At 39.0% G+C, this 24,003-nt stretch overlaps 2 protein-coding genes and 1 pseudogene across 11 annotated transcripts in view; 2 read left to right on the forward strand and 1 right to left on the reverse strand.

Annotated features, from left to right (window-relative positions):
* Positions 1-12,452, reverse strand: part of ADAT2 (adenosine deaminase tRNA specific 2) — a 167,382-nt gene extending 154,930 nt beyond the window's left edge. For 3 of the 7 annotated variants that reach the window (XR_007152326.1, XR_007152324.1, XM_047859704.1), the window contains exon 1: positions 12,267-12,452. Coding sequence is in view for 2 of the 7 variants with exons in the window: in XM_047859704.1 (XP_047715660.1) it covers positions 12,267-12,365 (99 nt within the window). In the remaining 5 variants the exon portion in view is untranslated. The remainder of the gene's footprint in view (positions 1-12,266) is intronic. The other 4 variants (XR_007152325.1, XR_007152327.1, XR_007152328.1 and 1 more) reach the window with 3 other exon arrangements.
* Positions 10,707-11,011, forward strand: LOC125165569 (40S ribosomal protein S21-like; annotated as a pseudogene).
* An 81-nt stretch (positions 12,453-12,533) lies between the features above and the next one.
* The window catches only part of PEX3 (peroxisomal biogenesis factor 3), a 32,763-nt gene continuing 21,293 nt past the window's right edge, over positions 12,534-24,003 (forward strand). For 3 of the 4 annotated variants that reach the window (XR_007152322.1, XR_007152323.1, XM_047859693.1), the window contains exons 1-3: positions 12,534-12,843; positions 18,425-18,556; positions 22,773-22,854. Coding sequence is in view for 2 of the 4 variants with exons in the window: in XM_047859693.1 (XP_047715649.1) it covers positions 12,771-12,843; positions 18,425-18,556; positions 22,773-22,854 (287 nt within the window). In the remaining 2 variants the exon portion in view is untranslated. The remainder of the gene's footprint in view (positions 12,844-18,424; positions 18,557-22,772; positions 22,855-24,003) is intronic. The other variant, XM_047859694.1, reaches the window with a different exon arrangement.

Here is a 24,003-nt window from a genome sequence, read left to right on the forward strand (position 1 = left end):
GAATATCCAATGGAATAAAGACAGTCTCTTCAGCGAGTGGTGCTGGGAAAACTGGACAGCCACATGCAGAAGAATGAACCTGGACCACTTTCTTAGACCAGACATAAAAATAAACTCAAAATGGATGAAAGACCTCAATGTAAGACAGAAAGCCATCAAAATCCTCGAGAAGAAAGCAGGTAAAAACCTCTTTGATCTTGGCCGCAGCAACTTCTTACTCAACACGTCTCCTGAGGCAAGGGAAACAAAAGCAAAAATGAACTACTGGGACCTCATCAAAATAAAAACCTTCTACACAGTGAAGGAAACAATCAGCAAAACTAAAAGGCAACCCACAGAATGGGAGAAGATATTTGTAAATGACATATCAGATCAAGGGTTAATATCCAAAATCTATAAAGAACTTATCAAATTCAACACCCAAAAAAACAAATAATCCGTGAAGAAATGGGCAGAAGACATGAACAGACATATCTCCAAGGAAGACATCCAGATGGCCAACTGACACATGAAAAAATGCCCCACATCACTCATCATCAGGGAAATACAAATCAAAACCACAATGAGATACCACCGCACATCTGTCAGAATGGCTAACTTTAACAACTCAGGCAACAACAAATGTTGGTGAGGATGCGGAGAAAGAGGATCTCTTTTGCACTGTTGGTGGCAATGCAAGCTGGTGCAGCCACTCTGGAAAACAGTATGGAGGTTCCCCAAAAAACTAAAAATAGAACTACCCTACCACCCAGCAATTGCACTACTAGGCATTTATCCAAGGGATACAGGTGTGCTGTTTTGAAGGGGCACATGCACCCCCATTTATAGCAGCACTATCAACAATAGCCAAAGTATGGAAAGAGCCCAAATGTCCATCGATGGATGAATGGATAAAGAAAATGTGATATATATATATATATATATATATATATATATATATATATATAATGGAGTATTACTAGGCCATCAAAAATAATGAAATCTTGCCATTTGCAACTACGTGGATGGAACTGGAGGGTATTATGCTAAGTGAATTTAGTCAGTCAGAGAAAGACAAAAATCATATGACTTCACTCATATGAGGACTTTAAGAGACAAAACAGATGAACATAAGGGAAGGGAAACAAAAATAATATAAAAACATGAAGGGGGACAAAACAGAACAGACTCATAAATATGGAGAACAAACTGAGGGTTGCTGGAGGGGTTGTGGGAGGGGGGATGGACTAAATGGGTAAGGGGCATCAAGGAATCTATTCCTGAAACCATTGTTTCACTATATGCTAACTAATTTGGGTGTAAATTTTAAAAAATAAAAAATTTAAAAAAAGAATGTTCATAATAGCTTGATTCATAATACCCAAATCTCGAAACAGCACAGGTGTCCTTCAACAAAAGAATGGATAAACAAACTGTGCCATAATAACACTATGGAATACTATTGAGCGATGAAAACAAAATGCTAGGGATACACACAACAACATGGGTGAATCTCAGATTCACTGAGTAAAAGAAGCTGAGTAAAAGAAGCATATACATGCTGTCTGATTCCCTTCAGGTTTAGTAGTAGAACAGACAAAACCGAACACTAGTGAGAGCAATTTCTGCACAGGAGGGCATGTGTAGACTGATTGGAAAGGGACACAAGGAACTTTCCCAGGGTGTTCAAAACTATCTTGAAAAGGGTGTGGGTTACACAGATGTTTGCATCAGTCAAAACAGAATAGACAATGCATTTAAGGCCTGTGCATTTTATTGTACATAAGGTATACCTCAATTGAAAAACACAAATTAGAAAAATAAGCTTAAGAATATTTCCACCACCACCACCACACTGGAAACGGAAAACCAATGGTTATATTCGCAAAGTCTGCCCCATCACAGGCTTTTTTTTTTTTTTTTTTTCCTGCCACTGATTGAACCAGTTGGGGCCCAAGGCAGTTAAAGAGTACCTTTTTGGACAGAGAGCAGAAGCAAGCAAGTCATATCTGAGTACTCCCTTATCCTGCCGCTGATAGAGAACAGAGGAAGAACAGAACCCTTGAACCTAGAGTACAAGCATTTCCATGTACTGCAGTCAAGAAAATCCAAGTATGGCTGTTTCTAAAAAGGCATGGCATTTATTTTGGCAGGTCTGAAGACACCTTGAAAGACTAGATTACTAATTAAGTGTAGGTATTCACACACAGCATAAGGGATATGTGGTGCAAAGTTGAAGACATTGCTTTAAGACAGCAATGTTCTATCTCCTGCACTACCCCCCTATTCCGGGCTCTGCTTAATTTAGAGTAGCAATAACTTCCCATCATAATGCCAATATGGGTTCCTTAGACACTTCAACCATGCTCAACTGACCCTTACCTTTTCATTGGGTCAATAAAAGTGAAAGGAAAGGCCCACAGGGGTAGGAAACTGTACCTCTCCTTCCTCCTTCAGGGTGGTGGGATAGAACCAGGGCCTGCATAGATGTAAGGGCACAGTGTTTGAAGCAGGAAGACTGCATTCTTCAGAACTGTGTCATGAACCACCCACGGGCTGGTTCTGTCTAGTTCTGTAACAATGGTTAAAGCATGCCCAGTTTATGCAAAGTTGTAAAGTCTGAAGAGTTCCAAGGTTTGGTGAATATATACAAATAAATATACAAATGCACCATTGGCTACCAGGGAAAGGAAAGCCAGGGGAGGACTGACAGCTAGGGAAGATGGAGATCCTGAGTACCCATGCAGTTAAGGCAATCAGCACGCAAAGAATGTTATTTAAAGTAAGATTGGGGGTAGGGGGCACCTCCGAGGCTCAGTTGGTTGAGCATCTGATTCTTGATTTCGGCTCAGGTCATGATCTCAGGGTCCTCAGGGGTTCCCAGGATGGAGCCCCACATCTAGGCTCTGTGCTGACAACACAGAGTCTGTTTGGGATTCTCTCTCTTCCCCCTCTCTCCCCTCCCCCACTCACGCTCCCTCTCTCTCTCAAACTAAATAATTAAACATTAAAAAAATAAATAAACATTTTCTTAAAAAGAAAAAATAAATAAGATTACAAGGCTCCTCGCTGGCTCAGTCAGAAGAACATGAGACTCTTGATCTCGGGGTCATGAGTTCAAGCCCGATGTTGAGTGCAGAGATTACTTAAAATAAAAACTTAAAAAAAAAAAGGATTAGGGGCGCCTGGGTGGCGCAGTCGGTTAAGCGTCCGACTTCAGCCAGGTCACGATCTCGCGGACCGTGAGTTCGAGCCCCGCGTCGGGCTCTGGGCTGATGGCTCGGAGCCTGGAGCCTGTTTCAGATTCTGTGTCTCCCTCTCTCTGCCCCTCCCCCGTTCATGCTCTGTCTCTCTCTGTCCCAAAAATAAATAAACGTTGAAAAAAAAAAAAAAATTTAAAAAAAAAAAAAAGGATTAGGAGTACACATAACCTCAGGTACACATGAGAGAGAAATCATTTAATCATCTAACAAACATTTGTTGAAGACCTTGATAGGGAAATTATTTTGGATTATTCAGGTGGCTCTAAATGCAATCACAAGTGTCCTTACAAGAATTAGGCAGAAAGATTTACATTGTTGGCTTTGAAGATGGACAGACGGACGAAGGGGCCATGAACCAAGCAAGGAATGTTGCTCCAAAAGCTGGAAAAGGTAAGAAACATATTCTTCTCTAGAGCCTCCAGAGGGCACAGAGCCCTGCTGACACATTATGGTTTTAGCCCCATGAAATGAATTTAAAACCAACACCTGGCGTCCAGAACTCTAAGAGAATAAACTTGTGGTGTTTTAAGTTACCAAGTTTGCAGTACTTTGTTACAGAAGCCACAGGAAACTAATACACTCTGTTAAGAAGAAAAGACAGGCTAAAACTGGACAAAAATATTTGCAAACCACATATCCAACAAAGGTCTATTATCAAGACTATATAAAGAACTCTCAAAGTTCAATGGTAAAAAAAAAAAAAAAAAGAAAAAGAAAAAAGAAATTCAAACAAAATCCCACTAGAGAATGAGCAAAAATCATCAACAGACACTTCACCAAAGAGGGCATACAGATTGCAAATAAGCACATGAAAAGATACTCCTATCATTACCCATTAGGGAGATGTAAATCATAACCACAATGAGTTATCACTACCCACCTATCAGGCTGGCTAAAATAAAAAGTAAAAACACCAAATGCTGGCAAGTCTGAGGAGGAACAGGATCACTTATAGACTGCTGGTAGGACTGTAAAATGGTACAGCCACTCTGGAAACTAGTTTGGCACTTTCTTAAAAAGCAAAACCTGCAGCTAACATATGACCCCACAATGGCACTCTTAGGCATTCTCCCAAGTAACTGGAAACTTACGTTCATACAGCACATATAGTTATATAGAGACACAAACGTTCACAGGAGTTTTATTCGTAATAGGCAAAAACTGAAAATGACCCAAATGTCCTTCAAAGGATGAACAGTGAAGCAAACGTGTGATATATCCATCCCGTGGAATACTACACAGCAATATAATGAATAAACTACTGATTCACTCAACCCTTGGATGGACCTCAAGGAAATCACGCTGAACAACCAAACCCCAGAAGGTTACATAGTCACATATATAAATTCCTGAATGCTAAATCACGGTACAAAGAACAGATTGTGCCTGCCAGGGTTTAAGGGCTTGAGAGGGAATGGTGGTTATAGAGGGTAGCATGAGGGAGCTTAATGGTGACTGAGCAGTTCTGGTGGCGGGGCAACAAAACGAAACTTGATATAATGTGCACAGAACTACACGTGCACACACAGAGCTGATGAAATCAGAATATGCTCTGCAGATTGCATCAATGTCGTTTTCCTTGTTTCAATATTGCACTCAAGGTATGTAAGATGTTATCACTGAGGAAACCTGGGTGAAGGGTACAGGAGCCTCCCTCCTATACTTTTTGCAACTGCCTGTGAATCTATACTTATTTCAAAAGGAGAAGCTAAAAAAGTAATAATAAAGGTGGAGTAAACTAGAAATAGCTTGTGATGGAGATTAAGAAGAAATGCCTAGTAAGACAGGAGGAAAACCAGGAGTGTCTGGTGTTAAGGAAGATCCCAGAAAAAAACGCACCAAGGACAAAGGTAGGTGACACAGAGGCAATTTTGGCGGAATGATGGAAATGGAAACCAGTGGCTTGAAGAGTGATATATCTGTGGGTTAAATTTCTAGCTTCTAACTATTACAACAGACTGTTACATCTACATAACAAGTGTTCTGATTCTGAGCTTGCAAATGCTAAGAGCTTACAACTTGTTGAAACGCTTACTTTGAACCAGGACTATTTTAAGCACTTTATAAGTATTAACACATTTAGTTCACAACTCAGAGACAGATTCAGTGAGCCTCTCCATCTTATAGACGAGTAAACAGAGACATGGGCTAATTAGGGAATTTGCTCATGTGAGAGCCTGGGACCAGGATCCAGGCGGTCTCTTCCATGCATTCATTTCTGCAACAAATATTTATGGAACACCTACCAGGTGTCAGGTTTCTGGCCATTAAGCTTCAAATTTCTACTCTAGTCACCACCAATCAGTTACTTTATCACTTTTGGGGTTCCAAATAGGTCTAGTTCAAGGGATAGAAGGAGAAGGAACCCTTAAGAGAGTGAGACATAGAAAGTTTAAGGATAAAAAAACTGCAAGAGAATAAATGATGGAGGGGGCCGTGTGACCAAGATTTTCTGTAAAACTATCTTCTGAAGAATTCTACGTGTGGCCATGTAGCTATTTCAAGCATGTAGAAGAGAGTTCGAGACCAAGTGGAGAAGAAGCAGTGGCAGAATACAGACAGAACCTATGTTTCCCAACGGGGTTCCAAGTCCCGTTCACCTGGAAGGATGCCCGACCGCCGCAGGGGTAGCTGCACAGAGCTGTCCCTCCCTCCACTCAGGCCTCCAGGTGACTGGGCCTGTGCCTTTCATTCTTTCCTTCAGCGTTTCTTTTTCCTGTTCCAGCAAACTTACCTCCTTTACTCCATGTCCTACCTCTCAATGTTATCTCCCTATTTGCTTACAGTAAATTTGCTTAGTGTATTTTGTGAAGAGTCTTCAATTACTGTGCAAATGAGAGAGAAAAACATGAGTGGTGGGAGTATTTAAAAGGGGAAATCACGTTATTGATGAGGAATAGCCCAGCCCACCATAATGAGGGCGAGTAAGTGAGCAGTTGAGAAGGGTGGGTTAAGGAGAAGGTGGCGAGAATAACCCAAAAACCCCACAGAAATGAGTTTAGGTGAAATGTTTTTCAATAAAATATATATTTGCTTTGCTGTCAAGTTCAAAATAGACTTAATTCACATAATCTTCAATCCATCCCATCTCCTACTTTCGAACTCTCCCATCAACTCTTCTGTCAAGCCCAATCATTTCTTTACCAATTTGCTTTGTTACTTTTTACCTTGTCCTTTTAACATGCAAAAGTTTTTAATATTTATGTAATTAAAACACATCAATTTTTCTCTTCTGTTTTCTCCCTTTGGTGGTATAAAGAACCATCTTCATTCCAAGTCTTCCAGATCTTCTCCTAACAAACACAAACATTTATTTACCAGTGGCTCCTTTCTGGTTTTAGTCTTCTGATGCTATCTCTTCAATTAGACTTTTACATTTTAACTTACAAAGCACAGTAATAAGCTAACCAATCTTTGACAAAGCAGGAAAGAATATCCAATGGAATAAAGACAGTCTCTTCAGCAAGTGGTGCTGGGAAAACTGGACCACGACATGCAGAAGAATGAACCTGAACCACTTTCTTACACCAGACACAAAAATAAACTCAAAATGGATGAAAGACCTCAACGTAAGACAGGAAGCTATCAAAATCTTCGAGAAGAAAGCAGGTAAAGACCTCTTTGATCTTGGCCGCAGCAACTTCTTACTCAACACGTCTCCGGAGGCAAGGGAAACAAAAGCAAAAATGAACTACTGGGACCTCATCAAAATAAATAGCTTCTGCACAGCGAAGGAAACAATCAGCAAAACTAAAAGGCAACCGACAGAATGGGAGAAGATATTTGCAAGTGACATATCAGATAAAGGGTTAGTATCCAAGATCTATAAAGAACTTATCAAACTCAACACCCAAAAAACAAATAATCCAGTGAAGAAATGGGCAAAAGACATGAATAGACACTTCTCCAAAGAAGACATCCAGATGGCCAACTGACACATGAAAAAATGCTCAACATCACTCATCATCAGGGAAATACAAACAAAACCACCATGAGATACCACCCCACACCTGTCCGAATGGCTAACATTAACAACTCAGGCAACAGATGTTGGCGAGGATGTGGAGAAAGAGGATCTCTTCTGCACTGCTGGTGGGAAGGCAAACTGGGACAGCCACTATGGAAAACAGTATGGAGGTTCCTCAAAAAACTAAAAGTAGAACTACCCTACGACCCAGCAATTGCACAACTAGGCATTTATCCAAGGGATACAGGTGTGCTGTTTCAAAGGGACACATGCACCCCCATGTTTATAGCAGCACTATCAACAGTAGCCAAAGTATGGAAAGAGCCCAAATGTCCATCAATAGATGAACAGATAAAGAAAATGTGGTATATTTATACAATGGAGTATTATTTGGCAACCAAAAAGAATGAAATCTTGCCATTTGCAACTACATGGATAGAACTGGAGGGTATTATGCTAAGCGAAATTAGAGAAAGACAAATATACAACTTCACTCATATGAGGTCTTCAAGACACAGAACAGATGAACATAAGGGAAGGGAAACAAAAATGATATAAAAACAGGGAAGGGGACAAAACATAAGAGACTTAAATATGGAGAACAAACAGAGGGTTACTGGAGGGGTTGTGGGAGGGGGGTTGGGCTAAATGGGTAAGGGGCATTAAGGAATCTACTCCTGAAATCATTGTTGCACTATATGCTAACTAATTTGGATGTAGATTAAAAAAATAAAATTTTAAAAAAGTAAATAAAAAATAAACAAACAAAAGCATAGTATTGAATTTCTTTAAAATGACCCAAATCTTTGGGACGCCTGGGTGGCTCAGTTAGTCTGGAGCCTGCTTGGGATCTTCTCTCTCTCTCCCTCTGCCCCTGACCCCCACTTGTGCTCTCTGTCTAAAAAAAACACACACACACACAACAAAAAAAAGCAAAACAAAAAAACATATCTTTACCATGTTAGCTAATTATTTGTGTGTGTTCTCCTTTAGTCTTTGTTTATTTGATGAAAAAAAAGCTTTTATTTATTGAGGACAATATGTCAGGGCTTTACAAACATGATCTCTTTTAATCTACACAACTCTGTGAGCTAGATACTATATACCCATTTTATAGAAGAGGCCTCTGTGGCTGAAAGGATAAGAATCTGTCAAAGTTAGTTGGCTGTCAGTAGCCACTCTGGGGTTTGAACATATGCCTATCCAAACTTTAAACATACCCATATAATATAAAATAATTTGTATTTCTGTTTGCCTAATGTTGAATATCACATGTAGCTGTGATAGTTAATGTCATGTTTGTACCTAGTATTCATAATCGTTTCAATAACAGCACATTATTCAACACAGTCATATACCACAATTTAACCATTTCCCTTCATTGGAAGTTTTAAATGCTTCCTAGTCTTCCCTATTACATAAAACCCTGAAATGACAAGGATTGCTTTTATGCTCCCAAACTATTTCCTTAAGATAAATGCCACACAACTGTATTACAAGGTCAAATGATATGAACATTTATTTTTTGAGGCTGCTAATTACATTATGCCAGGTTGCCTTCCAAAAATGTTGTAATGATTAGACTGGTAGGGTTGTATTGATTTTTGTACAAACTCACTAATTTTAGATGACATTTTTAAAAAAATACATTTTTAAGCTCTCTCAAAACCATTTTCCCTTCTCTTATAACCCAGGCTTATGTTGGTATACTAAAATCACAAACTAGGATAGAAATTTCCTAGTGCAAACACTTTATTTTAAACACGAAGAGAGTAAGACCAAGATCGTCAGAGCCAGACATTCTAGCTATCTGTATTGGCCATATAAATATGTCTACTCTGTACAAAAGTTATGAAAATGCTAGTATCCTATTACATGAATACGGCATATTGCACTTTCAAATTCCTCAGAGCTTAACAGATTTGGCCCTAGATACGTTTCTGGTTTCATCTTAAACGCTTCTCATAAGTACGTAGTGTACTTTGAATCACCTCAACTATCTTCGAAGTGATTTAAGATTTGAAGTTTCCATAGTGGGGAGGGGATGACTGAACAAAGAACAAGATTTATGACAAGCACTTCCTCCCCTTTGTTTAAGGCCTGCAAGAACATGTACCCGCCCAAACCACAAGGGCCTCCTTGACCCTGTGTAGGAATAGGTAAACTAGGCAATCCCATCCCCAAGTGCTTATAATCCAATTAAGAGACAAAAATGTCAAGGCCAGAGAGATCTTGGAAATTATTTGGATCCATCTCCTTCTATAGAGTAGGAAGGGAAACCCCAGGGGGAGGCAGCAAAAGGTAGTAAAAGGACTTAAGTGTTTAGGCCAGAAGTCTAGAGAATAGTGCAGAGGTATGTGAATGAAATGTCCCAATATATTATGAACAAATGACACTTAAAGGTTAAAGGAAAATAAAGACCCAAAAAAATGAAAGGATGAAAAAAAAAAAACAACACAGCTTGGATACAGGAGTGGGAATGCTCAATGACCTATTAAAGTCTGCTGTTTCTGAAAACCTCCATTCAGTCCTCTATGGAAAATCTCGGAAAATCTCCAGACATAAATACTTTGAAGAGAGCTCATGAAGCAAATGAAAGTAGACAAAAGGGCCCGCAAATTCTGACTTCCTAGCATTCAGGCATCGTCTGCCCTCCAGAGCTCTCACCTATGGAAGGGTGAGAGCTTACTTTAAGATATTTTAGCTTCCTGTGTATATATTATCATCCTCCCTCGTAAGAAGCTGCCTAAGATATTATTGAAATGATTTGGGAAAGAGTGAAATTTTGATATTGTGAGAAGTAAAGGAGATGGTTCATTTTCAGAAATACTAAATACAAGCTGGGCTGTCCAGTTAACCTAATAGGTCTACAACCTACTGGAAATATGTGCAACCCTCACCCGCACCCCCACCCCCCTACAATGGAGTCCCAAACCCTTAGACACTTCACTTCCTGGTTCTTCTTCCACTCTCTGTCTGGTGGACTTATTTTCACAGGTTTTGCAATGAACATGTGCCATAGAATAAAGGGAGGAGGGAATGAAAGTCTCTGCCTCACTGCAGGGAATAGGTTTGTCCCAATCAGACTACCTTTTGCCTTACATGGGCATAGGCAACCTCTGGGAAAGGCTGTAACCTCTGTAGTACTCAGCCAATGAGAAATCAGGGGAGGGATTTGTGTGCTAGGAGATAAATTGCCTGCTGTGACTGTCACCAATGTGCCTGTTCATCAGACACCCACGCTTGGTTGATTAAAGCCTTGTTTCACTGTGCTCCGAGTCTTGGCCTCTTTCCTTTGATCAGGTCAGTGGGCTTATTTCTCATAGATGTCAAGTGAAAACTCCTTGTCTCCAACTTAGAGTAATTAGTAACATAAAAGAAGTTCAGGACAAACATTTATATTACAAGTTACAAATTAATTTTTAAATGTGTATGTGAACAATAATCAAAGTATCAGAATGCTATGTATCTTGTAAGTTTAATGGAGGAAATAAATTATGAAATGTGTTCAAAGAATAAGTCCTAAAATCAAGTCAGTGGATCAGGACCAGCAGTACCACGTCGGCCAATTTGTGGATGTGGATGTGACATGGAAATGCTCTACCAGCAAGGGCATCATCTGGGCCAAGAGGACCATGTGCCCATCCAGATGAACATGGCTGAGGTTGACCAGGTGACAAGTAGGTTCAACAGCCAGTTTAAAACCTACACTATCTGTGGCCCAGTTAACAGGATGGGGGAGTCAGATGACTCCATCCTCCTACTAGCCAAGGCCAACAGCATCGTTTCAGAGAACTTCTGACTGGAGAGGCTCACAGATGGAACATTTGTCATAAATAGCAACCCCCGCAAAAAAAAAAAAAAAAATTCAATGAAATAGAAGTACCAGGAAAACTGTACATAGGAAGGTTAAATACTGTTCTGTGAAACTTTTATTTCAGTTATAGTTATGTGTGAGTTTATTGCGTTGTAATATAAAGTAGACTTTTTTTATTGTGAGTCACTTCCAAAAAAGTATGAGAAACAAATTTAAAAGAACATTATGTAAGTAACAGAAACAAATGGAGAGATGCTGTAATACATCATGGCTTAGAGAAAAATATTTGGTTGTAATAGAGAATGAATGCAGGGGTAATAGTATGAGTGGAGAACAAAGAATATACCAAAATCAGCTGCAGTACTAAATTTCCAATGCCAAGCATAGTGTACTCAATAAACATGTATGGAGTTAATTAATTAATAATTATGGAACTAATTAACTATTGGAGACCAGAAGCCACTAAGGATAGGAATATGAAAAAAAAAAGAATATAATCAAAAGCATGTATGAAAAAAAGATTTACAGCAGCCTTAGAGAAATGTAAAACTGAAGGGCATTTTACACATGTATATGTGTGCAGGTGCATATATTTATATACATATACGTATATAAGCCAACACACACTTTTATCCCTATTAAAGAGCTCACTGGTCCTCATAAGTATGGGTAAAGCTTAGATTATACACAAATCTGATTAAAGCTCTTCTTAATCAGCAGTCCTGAACGGAGCGAGAGAGGGAAGTGAAAAAAAAAAAACAGGGCAGTAGCATGGAAGGATGAATGAATGAATGGTAGATCTGACTGTACAGGGACTTGTTTTTACCCTGCTCTCTATCAGATACATCCTCATTGTCCTTTCTCCTACTAGACAGGTTCAAGAGGTCATAAATACACAATAATGTAACTTTCCGGATTTGCGAGTGTGTCTTCGGGGAAAGAAGGGGACGCAGCACGTACACACCAGCAGCAGCTGAATGGGGGTGTTTGGTTCATACTTGATACCAGTGAAAAAAGAAATGATTTTTGTATTTCCTCTCCTCCTTCCCCCACAGCACTGTGCGAATGGACTAAAGAAAACTTCAGGGGAGTAAAGCCAGCAGTTCACCCAGAAATGTGACCGCCATCGAGATTATGGTGACGAGAAAGCACACGCAGGACGTTTGCTTAAATGCCCGGGTCGGGAAGAGGGACCAAAGAAAAGTTCCCACCCACGGCACGCACCTCCTGGGCTCCTCACCATTTGCATCGCTTCCTCCATCCACTTTTCGGTTTCCTCCGCCGTCACCGAGCACCCGGCGCCACCAGTAGCCGGCGTGGAGGCCGCCTTTGCCTCCATCCTGCACCCAGGCCGTGGCGCTCAGCGCCCGAGGCTGAAGCAACAGCCGCGGAGCGCCGGCAACGGAACGCGGCGGACGCGAGCCGCGGTTTCCAGGGAAGTCGAACGGCGACGCACTCGGGAGCGAATTCTAGACGGACCCGGGGGGCACGGACCAGTGAGCGGCGACGGCGGCGCGGCGGCAGCAGCAGAAAGCGCAGCTGCTCGCCTGTAGTCCACGCCCCCTCCCCGCCCCGGTGACAGTCTCTGCGGAAAGTCGCGTTTGTGATTTCTGGAGAGCACCGAGCGGGACTACGGAGGTGCTGCCTGGTCGTTGGGGCCAAGTGACGAGGAAACGCTTTCCTGGCGAACAGCCCCTCCCCACCCCCGCCGCCCTTAGACAGCCCGCACCTTCAGGGTCTGAAGATGCTGAGCTCTATGTGGAATTTTCTAAAACGTCACAAAAAGAAATGCATCTTCCTGGGCACAGTGCTCGGAGGTGGGTGACAGCGTCCTCGGAAAGGGACATTGGGAGAAGGGGGCGGAAGAGAGGTGACTGTCTTGGAAAATAGAGGCCGGGCGACCATAGTCCCGGATATGTGGAGGGGCTTTCGCTCGCCGGTCGGACGGGGCGCTGGGTGACGAACCCCTAAGGGTCTTCCTGTCTCTGCGGTTGTCGGATTTGTATCTTTTGTGCTGAAGCTGCCCCTTACTCTGTTTCTCTCCTCCCCTTTCTTCTCGCGGACCTTGGGAGAACCCACCACAATTAAGTTTCTGTTTCAAGATAATCATTCTCTTACCGACACATTTCAAATTGTTTTCCTGGGAGATTCTTCGTTTCTCTTTGGCACTCTCCGTATTTTATTTGGCTTTCATCCTTCGCAGAAGTTTCATAATGTTCTAGGAGAGTTACCTAAAGCCTGCCCTTCCAGCGTTAAGTTAGGGGCGCCTGGAGCCTGCTTGGGATTCTCCCTCTCTCTCTCCGTCTATCCCCCCTCCTCCTCCCTTCCTCTGCCCCTCTCCCCAGCTCGCCTGCGCGGGCTCTCTCTCTGTCTCAATAAAAATAATAATAATAATAATAATAATAATAATTTGAATTTTTGAAAACTGCAGTTACTCTAAATGACTGGGAGGTATATACTAGACAAACACAAATCAGTGTTTTAGTTCTGTTTCTGCTTCTTTAGAATACAAATTATGCAGTAGGAAATGTTTGAGAGATGTTGTGCCGTCTTCTGGGGATCTTCAAGGTTGGGATCAGTGCCCATCCAGCTGGTGTAACTGAGTTGCACAGGCTGAGAGGCGATTTGGAAACAGGGAAGATAATCCTGAGAGCCTTTTGCCCCATAGGACAGTCATGCCATAATATGCAGGGACTTGAAGGAGAGAATAAAAAGCCATGTGAGATACAGGAGAAGGAAGCATAGGAATGTTAAGAGGGAGTTTTTAGAATTTGACTTTTTGAGCAATTATCACTAACTACATGCTTCGGTTACAAGAAGTACTTAAAAACAAGAACAGCAGTTTTCCAAACAATTTGATTGCCTCTCTCTATTAGATTATATTCTATTGCCCCCCAAACAATATGAAATTAACAATACTTTTGACATTAATAACTCAGATCTGTTGATTCTTGAAAGCTTGAAATCAGCTTGTTGATGGTGAGGAGAGTCTTTTCCTGATCTCTGAGGTGTATCACAAATCAGTAAGTTTTTAGGTAAAGTTTTACAGCATTCTTTGAGAAATCCTTTACCACTAAGGTATATTTTCCAGTATCTTCAGCCATTAACATCTAATGTACAGAGCTCCCTCAACTTACAATGGGGTTATGACCCAATAAACTCATCGTAAGTCAAAAGTACATTTAATACAACTAACCTACCAAACATCATAGCTTAGCCTAGTCTATCTGAAGAACACTTAACTTTAGGTGACAGTTGGGCAAAAGCCTGTTTTATAATGAAGTGTCAATACCTCATGTAATTTATTGAATACTGTACTGAAAGTGAAAAACAGAATGGTTGAATGAGTACTGAATGATCGTAAGAGTTGTTTACTCTCAGTGATGGAATGGCTGACTGGGAGTGGGGCTCACTGCCGCCCAGCATCACCGGAGAATATTGTACCACATATTTGCTAGACCAGGAAAAGATCAAAATTCAAAGTATGGATTCTACTGAATGCGTATCACTTTCGTATCATCACGAAGTTGAAATTTTCATAATTCAGGGACTGTATATTTCTCTTATGCCAAGACTACTAAATCTATCCTATTTGTAGAAGTTAAAGACATATGTATGATGGAAGAAGTATAAATAAAATATTTTTTGGCACTACTGAAGGAAGGAAAATAATCTCTCTTTAGCAATCTTAGAATAGCATACCCCTTCAGATTTATGGAATAACCTAATGGTAGATTAGATGTAATGGAACAAGGAGCAAAAGAGTATACTTAAGAGATAGTTATAAATTTTTTGAAAAATCTATTGAGAGCTTTATAATTACAGATTAAGAGGAATGAGAAGGGGGGGGAGTCCACAGGGATAGAAAGAGAAAATAATCCTAGTGTTTTGTATCTTCAAGGGAAAGGTTCTACAACATGTTACATTTCAGTTAATATAAGACACAGTTGTCAAGTGCCTGTAGTGTTGAAGGTGATATGATTAGAAATACAAGAGTTACAGATTTTTAATAGTAATAGCTACCATTTGTTGGGTGCCCAGTGGGCACTGTGCTGAGCTCTTCTAGTCAGTGGGCATGACGAGTAGTTATTTTTTTTAAGCTTCTTTGTTTCGAGAGGGAGAGAAAGAGAGTGTAAGCTTGAATGGGAGAAGGGCAGAGGGAGGGAGGGAGGGAGGGAGAGAGAGAGAGAGAAAGAATCCCAAGCAGGATCCACGTTGTCAGCATGGAGCCCAACTCCAGATGAGATCATGACCTGAGCAGAAATCAAGAGTCAGACACTTAACTGACTAAGCCACCCAGGCACCCCAAAACTGAATTTATGATGTGGGAAGACTAGAAGATATTTTGCTTTACCAGGAGTGTTCTGAAAGGAAACCTCAAAACATTTATATTTAGTTTTGAGGTATTTCATGAATGTTTTCATTATTCATAAATAAAACCATAGCACAGAAGAAATTTTTAAAGCACCTTATAAACCCAGTCTTTCATTTTATGGATGAAAAAATCTAGACACAGAGAGAGGAAGAGTCTTGCTCAAAATTACCTACCTAGTTGGTGCCACAACCATCAATACCTACTGTCTTCAGGTCAGATTCAGGCAGCCAATCGGGTATATAGATGATCCTGAGCCCCATATTTTAGCTAATGAATTCTCTGTCTTCGTTTTTATTTTCCTAGGGAAAAAAAAAACACAATATGTTAATTTTAGGAATGAGACCCTGGCTAAATTTCACCGTTTATGGGAACTGACTTCAGTGTTAACTCAAAATAATAATAATAATGAGCTGTGGCATTTAATCCTAATTCTATGTATTCGTTTGCTGGTGTTGCCATAACTAAGTACGACAAACTGAGTGGCTTAAGCAACAGAAATGTATTGTCTCGTAGTTCTGGAGGCCAGAAACCCAAGATCAATGTGTTGGCAGGATTTGTTTCTTCTGAGAGTCATAAGGGAAGGATCTTTTGCAGACCCTTCTCCTTGGTTTGTAGATGGTCATCTCCTCTGTGTCTTTACATCATCTTCCTTCTACACGTCTGTGTCCAAGTTTCCTCTTTTCAGAATACGAGTCAAGTTGGATTAGAGCCCACCCTAATGACCTTCTTTTAACTTGATTACCTCTATAAAGACCTTATCTCCAAATAAGGTCATATTCTGAAGTAAAGGGACTTCAACATATGAATTGGGAAGGATGGGTGTGATACAGATCAATCCACAACAACTCATTTTCTTTTAGCTTTCGTTAGAATATACTACACTTATCAAACAAACATGGTAAGTAGTTCCTGAAAAATTTTTATCAGATACTGTTGAGAATCTAATGAAAGCAGTGTACCTTTTCTCCCAGAAAAACATATATGCTAGTCATTTACTGTTATTCCAGAAAATTCTTAGCTACACAGAGGGCATCATTGCAGTGTTTTATTTTACATCATTACTATTACTTGAGAAATAATAGTAATTTTACACATAACTTTAAGCAATCAGTTGTGCAAATAAAATACAATTCATTGAGAATTAGTTGTTACATAAGAATTGCCTGTCAGAGTTAGTGAAGCATAAGCCAGTTTCTTCATTCTGTTGGTATTATGGCACTATCATCAGTTTATTGAGAAAGGATTACAAGAAAAGTAGTTATGAAGCCACTTATATGACATTTATTTGCTCTTTAAACATAATTACAATACATTTATTTGCATACAAACATAACAGTCATACTTTATTTCTAATTATTTGCAGGACGTACTTTTTACTGAATTATTATTTTTTAGAATATATATGTTATCAGTTTATCTATAATGCTTATATTAGTGAAAATATTTCAGGATATGTGCTTGCTTTGCAGTTCTTAAAGGGCTGCCTTATCCCCACTTGTGACAAATAGACCAAATCCAATGATTTAGGTCTTGCAAAGTTCTTAGGTTCTTTTTGGCAGATATTGGGGGCCACAGACAGTTGGAGATAGGTGAGGATTAGTTACTCCCTTACAAATTTGTTGCCAGGTTATAAGGAAACAAGTTCCAACACACATAAAAACAATCTGTCAGCCAGGATAAATAAAACAGTATCCTAACTACGTTTTATGAGCTTATTGAAGTTCGTGTCCTCTTTCGGTACCGCAACAGAACCGCGCATGAAAGATTAGCCTGAAGCAAATGCAGCAGTATTCTAGTGGTAGGATTCTGTTGGCCATTTGGTTAGCAACTCTGACATTTGGTTAACTCCTTTCACTAAGAAGAATCCACTTAACTAGCAGTTGAGGTTTCAAGGCCAAACCATTCTTAGGGAAGAAGGACTTGGCTAGATCCTTATATTCTTGCTCAAGTGAGTATTACTAAAATAGTTTTAGCTAATCCAGTATCTTAAACACCACTGACTTAATCTATGAAAATCCATTTGATATTCATTATGCTAGATAAAAGCTAGGTGAAGTACTTAAACCTTGGAGTGTGGCTTTTGGTCAAATGCTAACTAACCACTCTGGAGTGTTCACATTCACAGGACAATTGACTGCCCCTGGGGCATAGAATAAAATGTGCACATTTGTATCATAGTGTCTGTGTTGAAATGTGCTCAGCAAAATTATAGGCCTCATGATCCCACCTATATTTTTATGCTGTAGTGTTGTAATTTAGGAATTTCTGTATCTTCTTCCATCTCTCTTTTCCACTGAAGTTACTATTTCTAGATGTCTGCCTGACAACCTACCTTTCTTGAATTCTTTAAAATTTTTATCTATAAATAAATAAATACATAAATATTTTATCTTAAGTTTAAAAAAAATATGTTGACTGAAGAAAATATGGAAAATACCAAGAAGCAAATAGAAGAAAGAGATCAGCTGCTATCCCACTATTCAGTAATGATCATTGTTTATTATATGTTAAAACCCATCTGTTTTTCTATGTATCTACTTATGTTAAAAAGGGAAACATCCAGGATCTTATTTTATAAATCTAGCAATATAATATGAATATTTCCTTGGATTATTAACTATTTTAGCAATGTGGTTTTTAATGGCTACCTAAGATTTCATAAGATTATTGTATGTATAGACTATAATTTATTTAAACAACCCCCTGTTGCTGGACACTTAAAATATCTCCAGTTCACTATTAAAGGCACTGCTAGACTTTGTACATTTAATTTGTTTCTGTTTCTTCAGGCCTAGTCCTTATTGGCCGTCCGTCCATCATTGGCTGTTAAATGCCAGTCTCCTTTTCCTTCTATTTAGGTCACAATTCTTACACAAGTTCTTTAACTTAGGTTTTTAAACATTATGATTTTCAGCTTTTCATTGCTATAAGCCTTACACAATGAAGCAGGTTTAAAATACTATTTGGAATTTTTAACAGTCTAATTAGATTAATACACTTGTTTTAAAAAAAAATAATTTTAGGAGTATATATCCTGGGAAAATATGGACAGAAGAAAATCAGAGAAATACAAGAAAGAGAGGCTGCAGAATACATTGCTCAAGCACGACGACAGTATCATTTTGAAAGTAACCAGAGGACTTGCAATATGACCGGTAAGGCAAAGAGAAACATTTCTACATGTGTAAAGTTCCTTGATGATTTATACTAATTTGCATACCTCTAGGACCAAAGTTAGAGGAAAAGGCAAAAGGAGAACGATAAGTCTAGCAAATATTTATATGATTTAACCGCAATACATCATTTAACGTGGATTTTAAAAATCAATATAAATGAATACAATATACAGTAAAGGTTCATTGATTTCACTTATTTTTTCATCAAATACTTGAGGTACCCAGTACTGGGAAAACAAAAGGTGAACAATAAAAAAAAAAAAAAAAATCCCTGACCTTTAGAATTTATATGCTAGTGAGAGTAACAAACGATAATAGAACAAATAAATAACTTCAGGTAGTGATAGCTCCTATAAGGAGAATAAAGCTGTGTGAGAGGTGGGGATTTAAGAAATGGCAATCAGGAGAGTCAGGCCTCCTTGAGAACTAAATGATACAGTGGAGGGAGCAAAATGCTATGGTGGCAAATGAGTTTGGCACATTCAAGAAATAGCAAAAGGGCTAAGTAGCTAGAGCAGAATGAGCAGTGGGAAGTAAGTCTACAAGGATAGGCCTGATTTCATGGGGCCTCCTATGCGTAGTAAAGAGTCCTAAGTGTGTTAAATGCACAGTAGGCAACTACAGACCCGTGAGTGTAGCACAGTAGTATATACTACTCAACATGAATTAATGGTAGTAATTTAACCCGGAAGCCTACTGGGAGAATGCTGTAACACAGTCAACTGCCCACATTTGAAGAGAACGAGTGTTCTAACTGGCATAACCCTTCAAGAATTAGTTCTCAAATCCATGTCAAACCTCTTTCTTTTTGTTTTTTTTAATGTTTTGAGAGAGAGAGAGACAGAGACAGAGGCAGAGCAAGAGCAGGGGATGGGCAGAGAGAGAGAGGGAAACATGGAATCTGAGGCAGGCTCCAGGCTCTGAGTTGTCAGCACAGAGCCCGATGCGGGGCTCAAACCCACGAACCGCGAGATCATGACCTGAACCGAAGTCAGACGCTCAACCAACTGAGCCACCCAGGTGCCCCCCTCTTTCTTTTTTATTGGTTAAAACTTTTTCTCTAACGCTTCTTTCAAGAACAGCTAATTTAGAAAGAATTTATAAAGGTAGATTCTCTTTGTTTAGTTTTGAAAGTAAATTTTTTTTCCTGCGTTTAAAGGACTTTATTTTTAGTATAATGCTAATACTTCATTCTATAAAGCAAACAGTAATCATAAACACTGTGTGTGATGACAACTCGGATAAAGCACAATGAGTCCAGTTGCCAGTTTCTCCTTGTAATGTCTGTGTCTTTGGGCAACTCTAAATCTCCGTTCTCTTTTCTGTAAAATAATCATCATAAAACCCACTTCATAAATGTTTTGTAGAATGTGATGAAATAATGCATGTAAAGTGCTTGGTGCTTAATAAATACTCTGTAAATAAAATAACTTTTTAAAAATTACATAATTCTTTAAATTGAATAAGGTAGTCTGGAGTCTCAAAATATATTTCAATTTGACATGGACCCTTGTGTCTGTTTGGGTCCTCTGGGAAACAGATGCTAAGATGGGATTAGATATCAAGAGATATATTAGGGGAAACAGCTGTGAAGGATAAAGGTGTGAGAGCAGAAGGAGGCAAGGAAAGCCTTTAGACCATAGTGCAGGTCTTTCATGTGAATGGAAAGGGAGAAGAAAGATTGGGTAAAAAAGTCTCAAGTCTACAGCACAGTTTCAAGAAAGTTTTGGCAGGCCAGTGGGAAGTCCTTAAGCCCAAGTTCCCTGGTAGACAAGACCTACAGGAATGGATCTGTGTTAGTATCTCCATGGAGCACTCTCATTGTCTGGGAGTGGTGCAGCTCTGGTAATGGACCCAAGAGGGGTGGCAGCAGGGGCTGCCAGCCCACCACGCTCCTCCTAGCAGATTTGGATTTGGTGGCACATTTCCATGATCATCACAACCCTCAGATGAATAAATAGCTGCTTAGGTAATTAAAAATAAAATAGGATAGGAGCCAAATATAGGTCCACTGAAAAACTTTCCAAATTAGCTTTCTGGGATGCATTGATAATGGGGTTGCAAATCATATGATTAAGTTTTTATCCTTCTGAATAATATGTAATGGGTATACTAGAAAAATTTAGTACTTTCAGGTAAATATAGCTGGGTTTTTTTTACCCAAAAAGTTGGCCCCAACTTGACAGATAGCATCTAATGAAATGTTTCTGTGTTCTGCCCAGTGGCTTTATCTTCTTCATGATTTTACTAAAGATTTAGGAGAGATGCTTATGAAATTTATACATGACACAGTGCTAGGCTGGGATAAATGAATTGTTCTGCATTAAAAGTCTGTTGTACAGATACAGAATTGTCTAAGTTTGCTTGCAAGCAAGATACATGAATAAAGGTTGGGAATTCTAGTTGAACATAAGCTTGTTATAAACAGTTTGATATGACTTCTAGAAATACTGAATTAATCTTAGACTACAGTAATAAAATTGTGGTTCATATCAAAGGTAGTTACAGTACACATGCTCTGGAGTAGTTGGAGTACAGGTCCATTTCTGACTCTCACATGTTAAGAATATACAAACTGGAATGTGCCAGAAGAGGCCAAATAAGGATAATAATAAGAGCTAACACTTACCAAGCATTCTCATGTGCAAAGAAGCACTGTTCTAAATCCTTTATATGTCTCAATCAGTCCTTACAACAATTCTATAAGGTAGATCCAATGTTATCCTGAGTTTACAGAGAAAACTGAAGCACTGAGAGGTTAAATAACTTCCTCAGGGTCACACAGATTCATAACTGGTGAAGGGTTGTTTTGTGATTTGTGGTTGGACTGAGGGGTATTTATCATGGAGACCGGATGGCTAAAGAAAAACATGAATGCTGTATTCAACTAGATACAGAAATGTATTTGTTCACTGTTAAAAAAAAGGAAAAAAAATGCCTGGAAGAGAAGAATTGAATAGGCTTAAAGGGAAAGTAAAAGGCTCTTATCAGGAGAATTGGTGAAGAGACTCTTCTTAAATCATGTTGTTTTACCACATGATCTTTAAACTAGTTCCCTGTTAACTCTGTTTTCTGAATATAGGACTCTAGCTTGATTTTTCTTGGTAAGGTAGCATCTCGCATTTGAGCTAGGTATATATCAACTACACTAAGAGATAAGCCACCTTTTATGTTGGCTCTGAACTGCAACTTTAGTTAATGGTCTAAATGACTTAGGCAATTCAATCATACAACTTGAGGAAATATGCTAAAGCTACATAGAGTAGCACTGGAATAAATATCTAGACTAACAGCTAAATTTTCTATAGAAAAAAATAATAATGCATTTTATAATTAACATGTCTTACCTAGTCAAGAAATAAAAATTATACACTGAAGTTTTCCCTTTTAGAATGTGGTATTTGTGATCTCTTGATATTTTTTCATTTTGTTATCGTTACTTATTTAGTGTTAGAAACTAATTTTTAATTTGTATATGTGCGTTTCTCCAGTATTTCTTACACCATACATAGAGCCATAAATAAACTCTTATAAATTACATGAAGTCTTTTTTCCATGGAGTACTGTCTCTTCACGCAACTTCTTGGGAGTTAGAGGCAATAATCATTGGTAAAACCAAAACTACAACTTAGCAGCTCTTAATTCCCGGCCTGACACACTTTTGTCTTGGCTACAATAAGTGCTTATTGCTTTGCAATATTTAATAAATAAACTTTTCTAGAATTACAAATAAAATATGAAACAAAAATATAGCTAAAGATAAAAATGTTTTTGATCATTTTATTATATCAGAAATAAATTCATTGTAAAAAACATTTGGAGAGTACAGAAAAGAAGAGGAAAAAGAAACGATTGTTAACAATCCATAGCCCAAAGATCACCACTGTTAACATCTCAGAATAATTCTTCCCATTCTTTCTTGTATGTGTACTTGTTTACATTGCTATGATCATGATATATCTATATATTATATAGATATAATCCTGCTCACTTAACATAAGCAGATAAATGATTTTATTAGTATATAATCAGTTTTTATTATTCAAAATAATAACAATTTGAAAACTCTAGCTTTGACATTCCCTCCCAACCCCTGCTAGTCACTAGTCCTATCGTATAGCCTAAAACAATGTGCATTTCTCATGAAGGCAGTCCTATCACCTGGAACCTGTTTTATCTCCTGTTTGCATTACAGTGCTGTCCATGCTTCCAACCCTGAGAGAGGCCTTAATGCAGCAACTCAATTCCGAGAGCCTCACGGCTCTGCTAAAAAACAGGTAAGTGCAAGTTAACATCATTTTTTGTTTATATGGGGGCACTTAAATCTGTAGAATACACTAAAATATTTTTAAAACATCTTTGTTTCCTTATTTTTCTAATTAAAGCTCATAATATATAGACTTGTTTAGAAAAATATTCAGTAACTGTCATTGAATTCATCCTATTTTGTCCTCTACTTTGATGCACAAAGTATTTAGGTCAACAATATTTGCGTGTATTTTGGTTTCCATTTAAATAGATCTTATATCACTTTGACCTTATTCAGAAATTTAATTACTGAGTGCTTATGGAATGTGTTCCTGAACTAGATGTTGTGAAGCTGCTTGAAGAGTTGGTGGTATAATAGGTAAAGCATGTGGACATACATTTTGAACAAGGCATATGAATTTACATTTTATATTATTAACAAAATAAAGTGCAAATATAAGCGTACAATAATGATAATTTACCTCACCATGACAGTTTACTGAGCACAAAGCACTTATTTGGAGAGAGAGAGAGAGAGAGAGAGAGAGAGAGCAAGTGGGGGAGGGGCAGAGAGACAGGGAGAGAGAGAATCCCAAGCAGGCTCTGTGCTGTCAGTGCAGAGCCCTACAGGGGCTTGAACTCATGAGCCATGAGATCAGGACCTGAGACGAGATCAGGAGTCGGATGCTTAACTGACTGAGCCACCCAGGTGCCCCAGAGAAATAGGTTTTAATTGCCTTAAGTTTTGGTTTTATTGGGGAAGTAAGACAAATGAAATAAGCAAATAGCACTTTTTATAAAAGCAACATAGTAACAGACACAATAAATATAGTAGCATTCTTCCTTCTTGGTTACCGTTTGCTGCAAGACCCTGAATTCCCTATGTTTTAGAGGATTCTGGATAATTAAGATAAGATTTCTTTCCCTTTAAGACTTTGCCACCCGGGGCGCCTGGGTGGCGCAGTCGGTTAAGCGTCCGGCTTCAGCCAGGTCACGATCTCGCGGTCCGTGAGTTCGAGCCCCGCGTCGGGCTCTGGGCTGATGGCTCAGAGCCTGGAGCCTGTTTCCGATTCTGTGTCTCCCTCTCTCTCTGCCCCTCCCCCGTTCATGCTCTGTCTCTCTCTGTCCCAAAAATAAATAAACGTTGAAAAAAAAAAAGAATAGAATGGTCAAAAATG

Source organism: Prionailurus viverrinus, chromosome B2, assembly GCF_022837055.1.
Source record: "Prionailurus viverrinus isolate Anna chromosome B2, UM_Priviv_1.0, whole genome shotgun sequence".
NCBI lineage: Eukaryota > Metazoa > Chordata > Mammalia > Carnivora > Felidae > Prionailurus > Prionailurus viverrinus.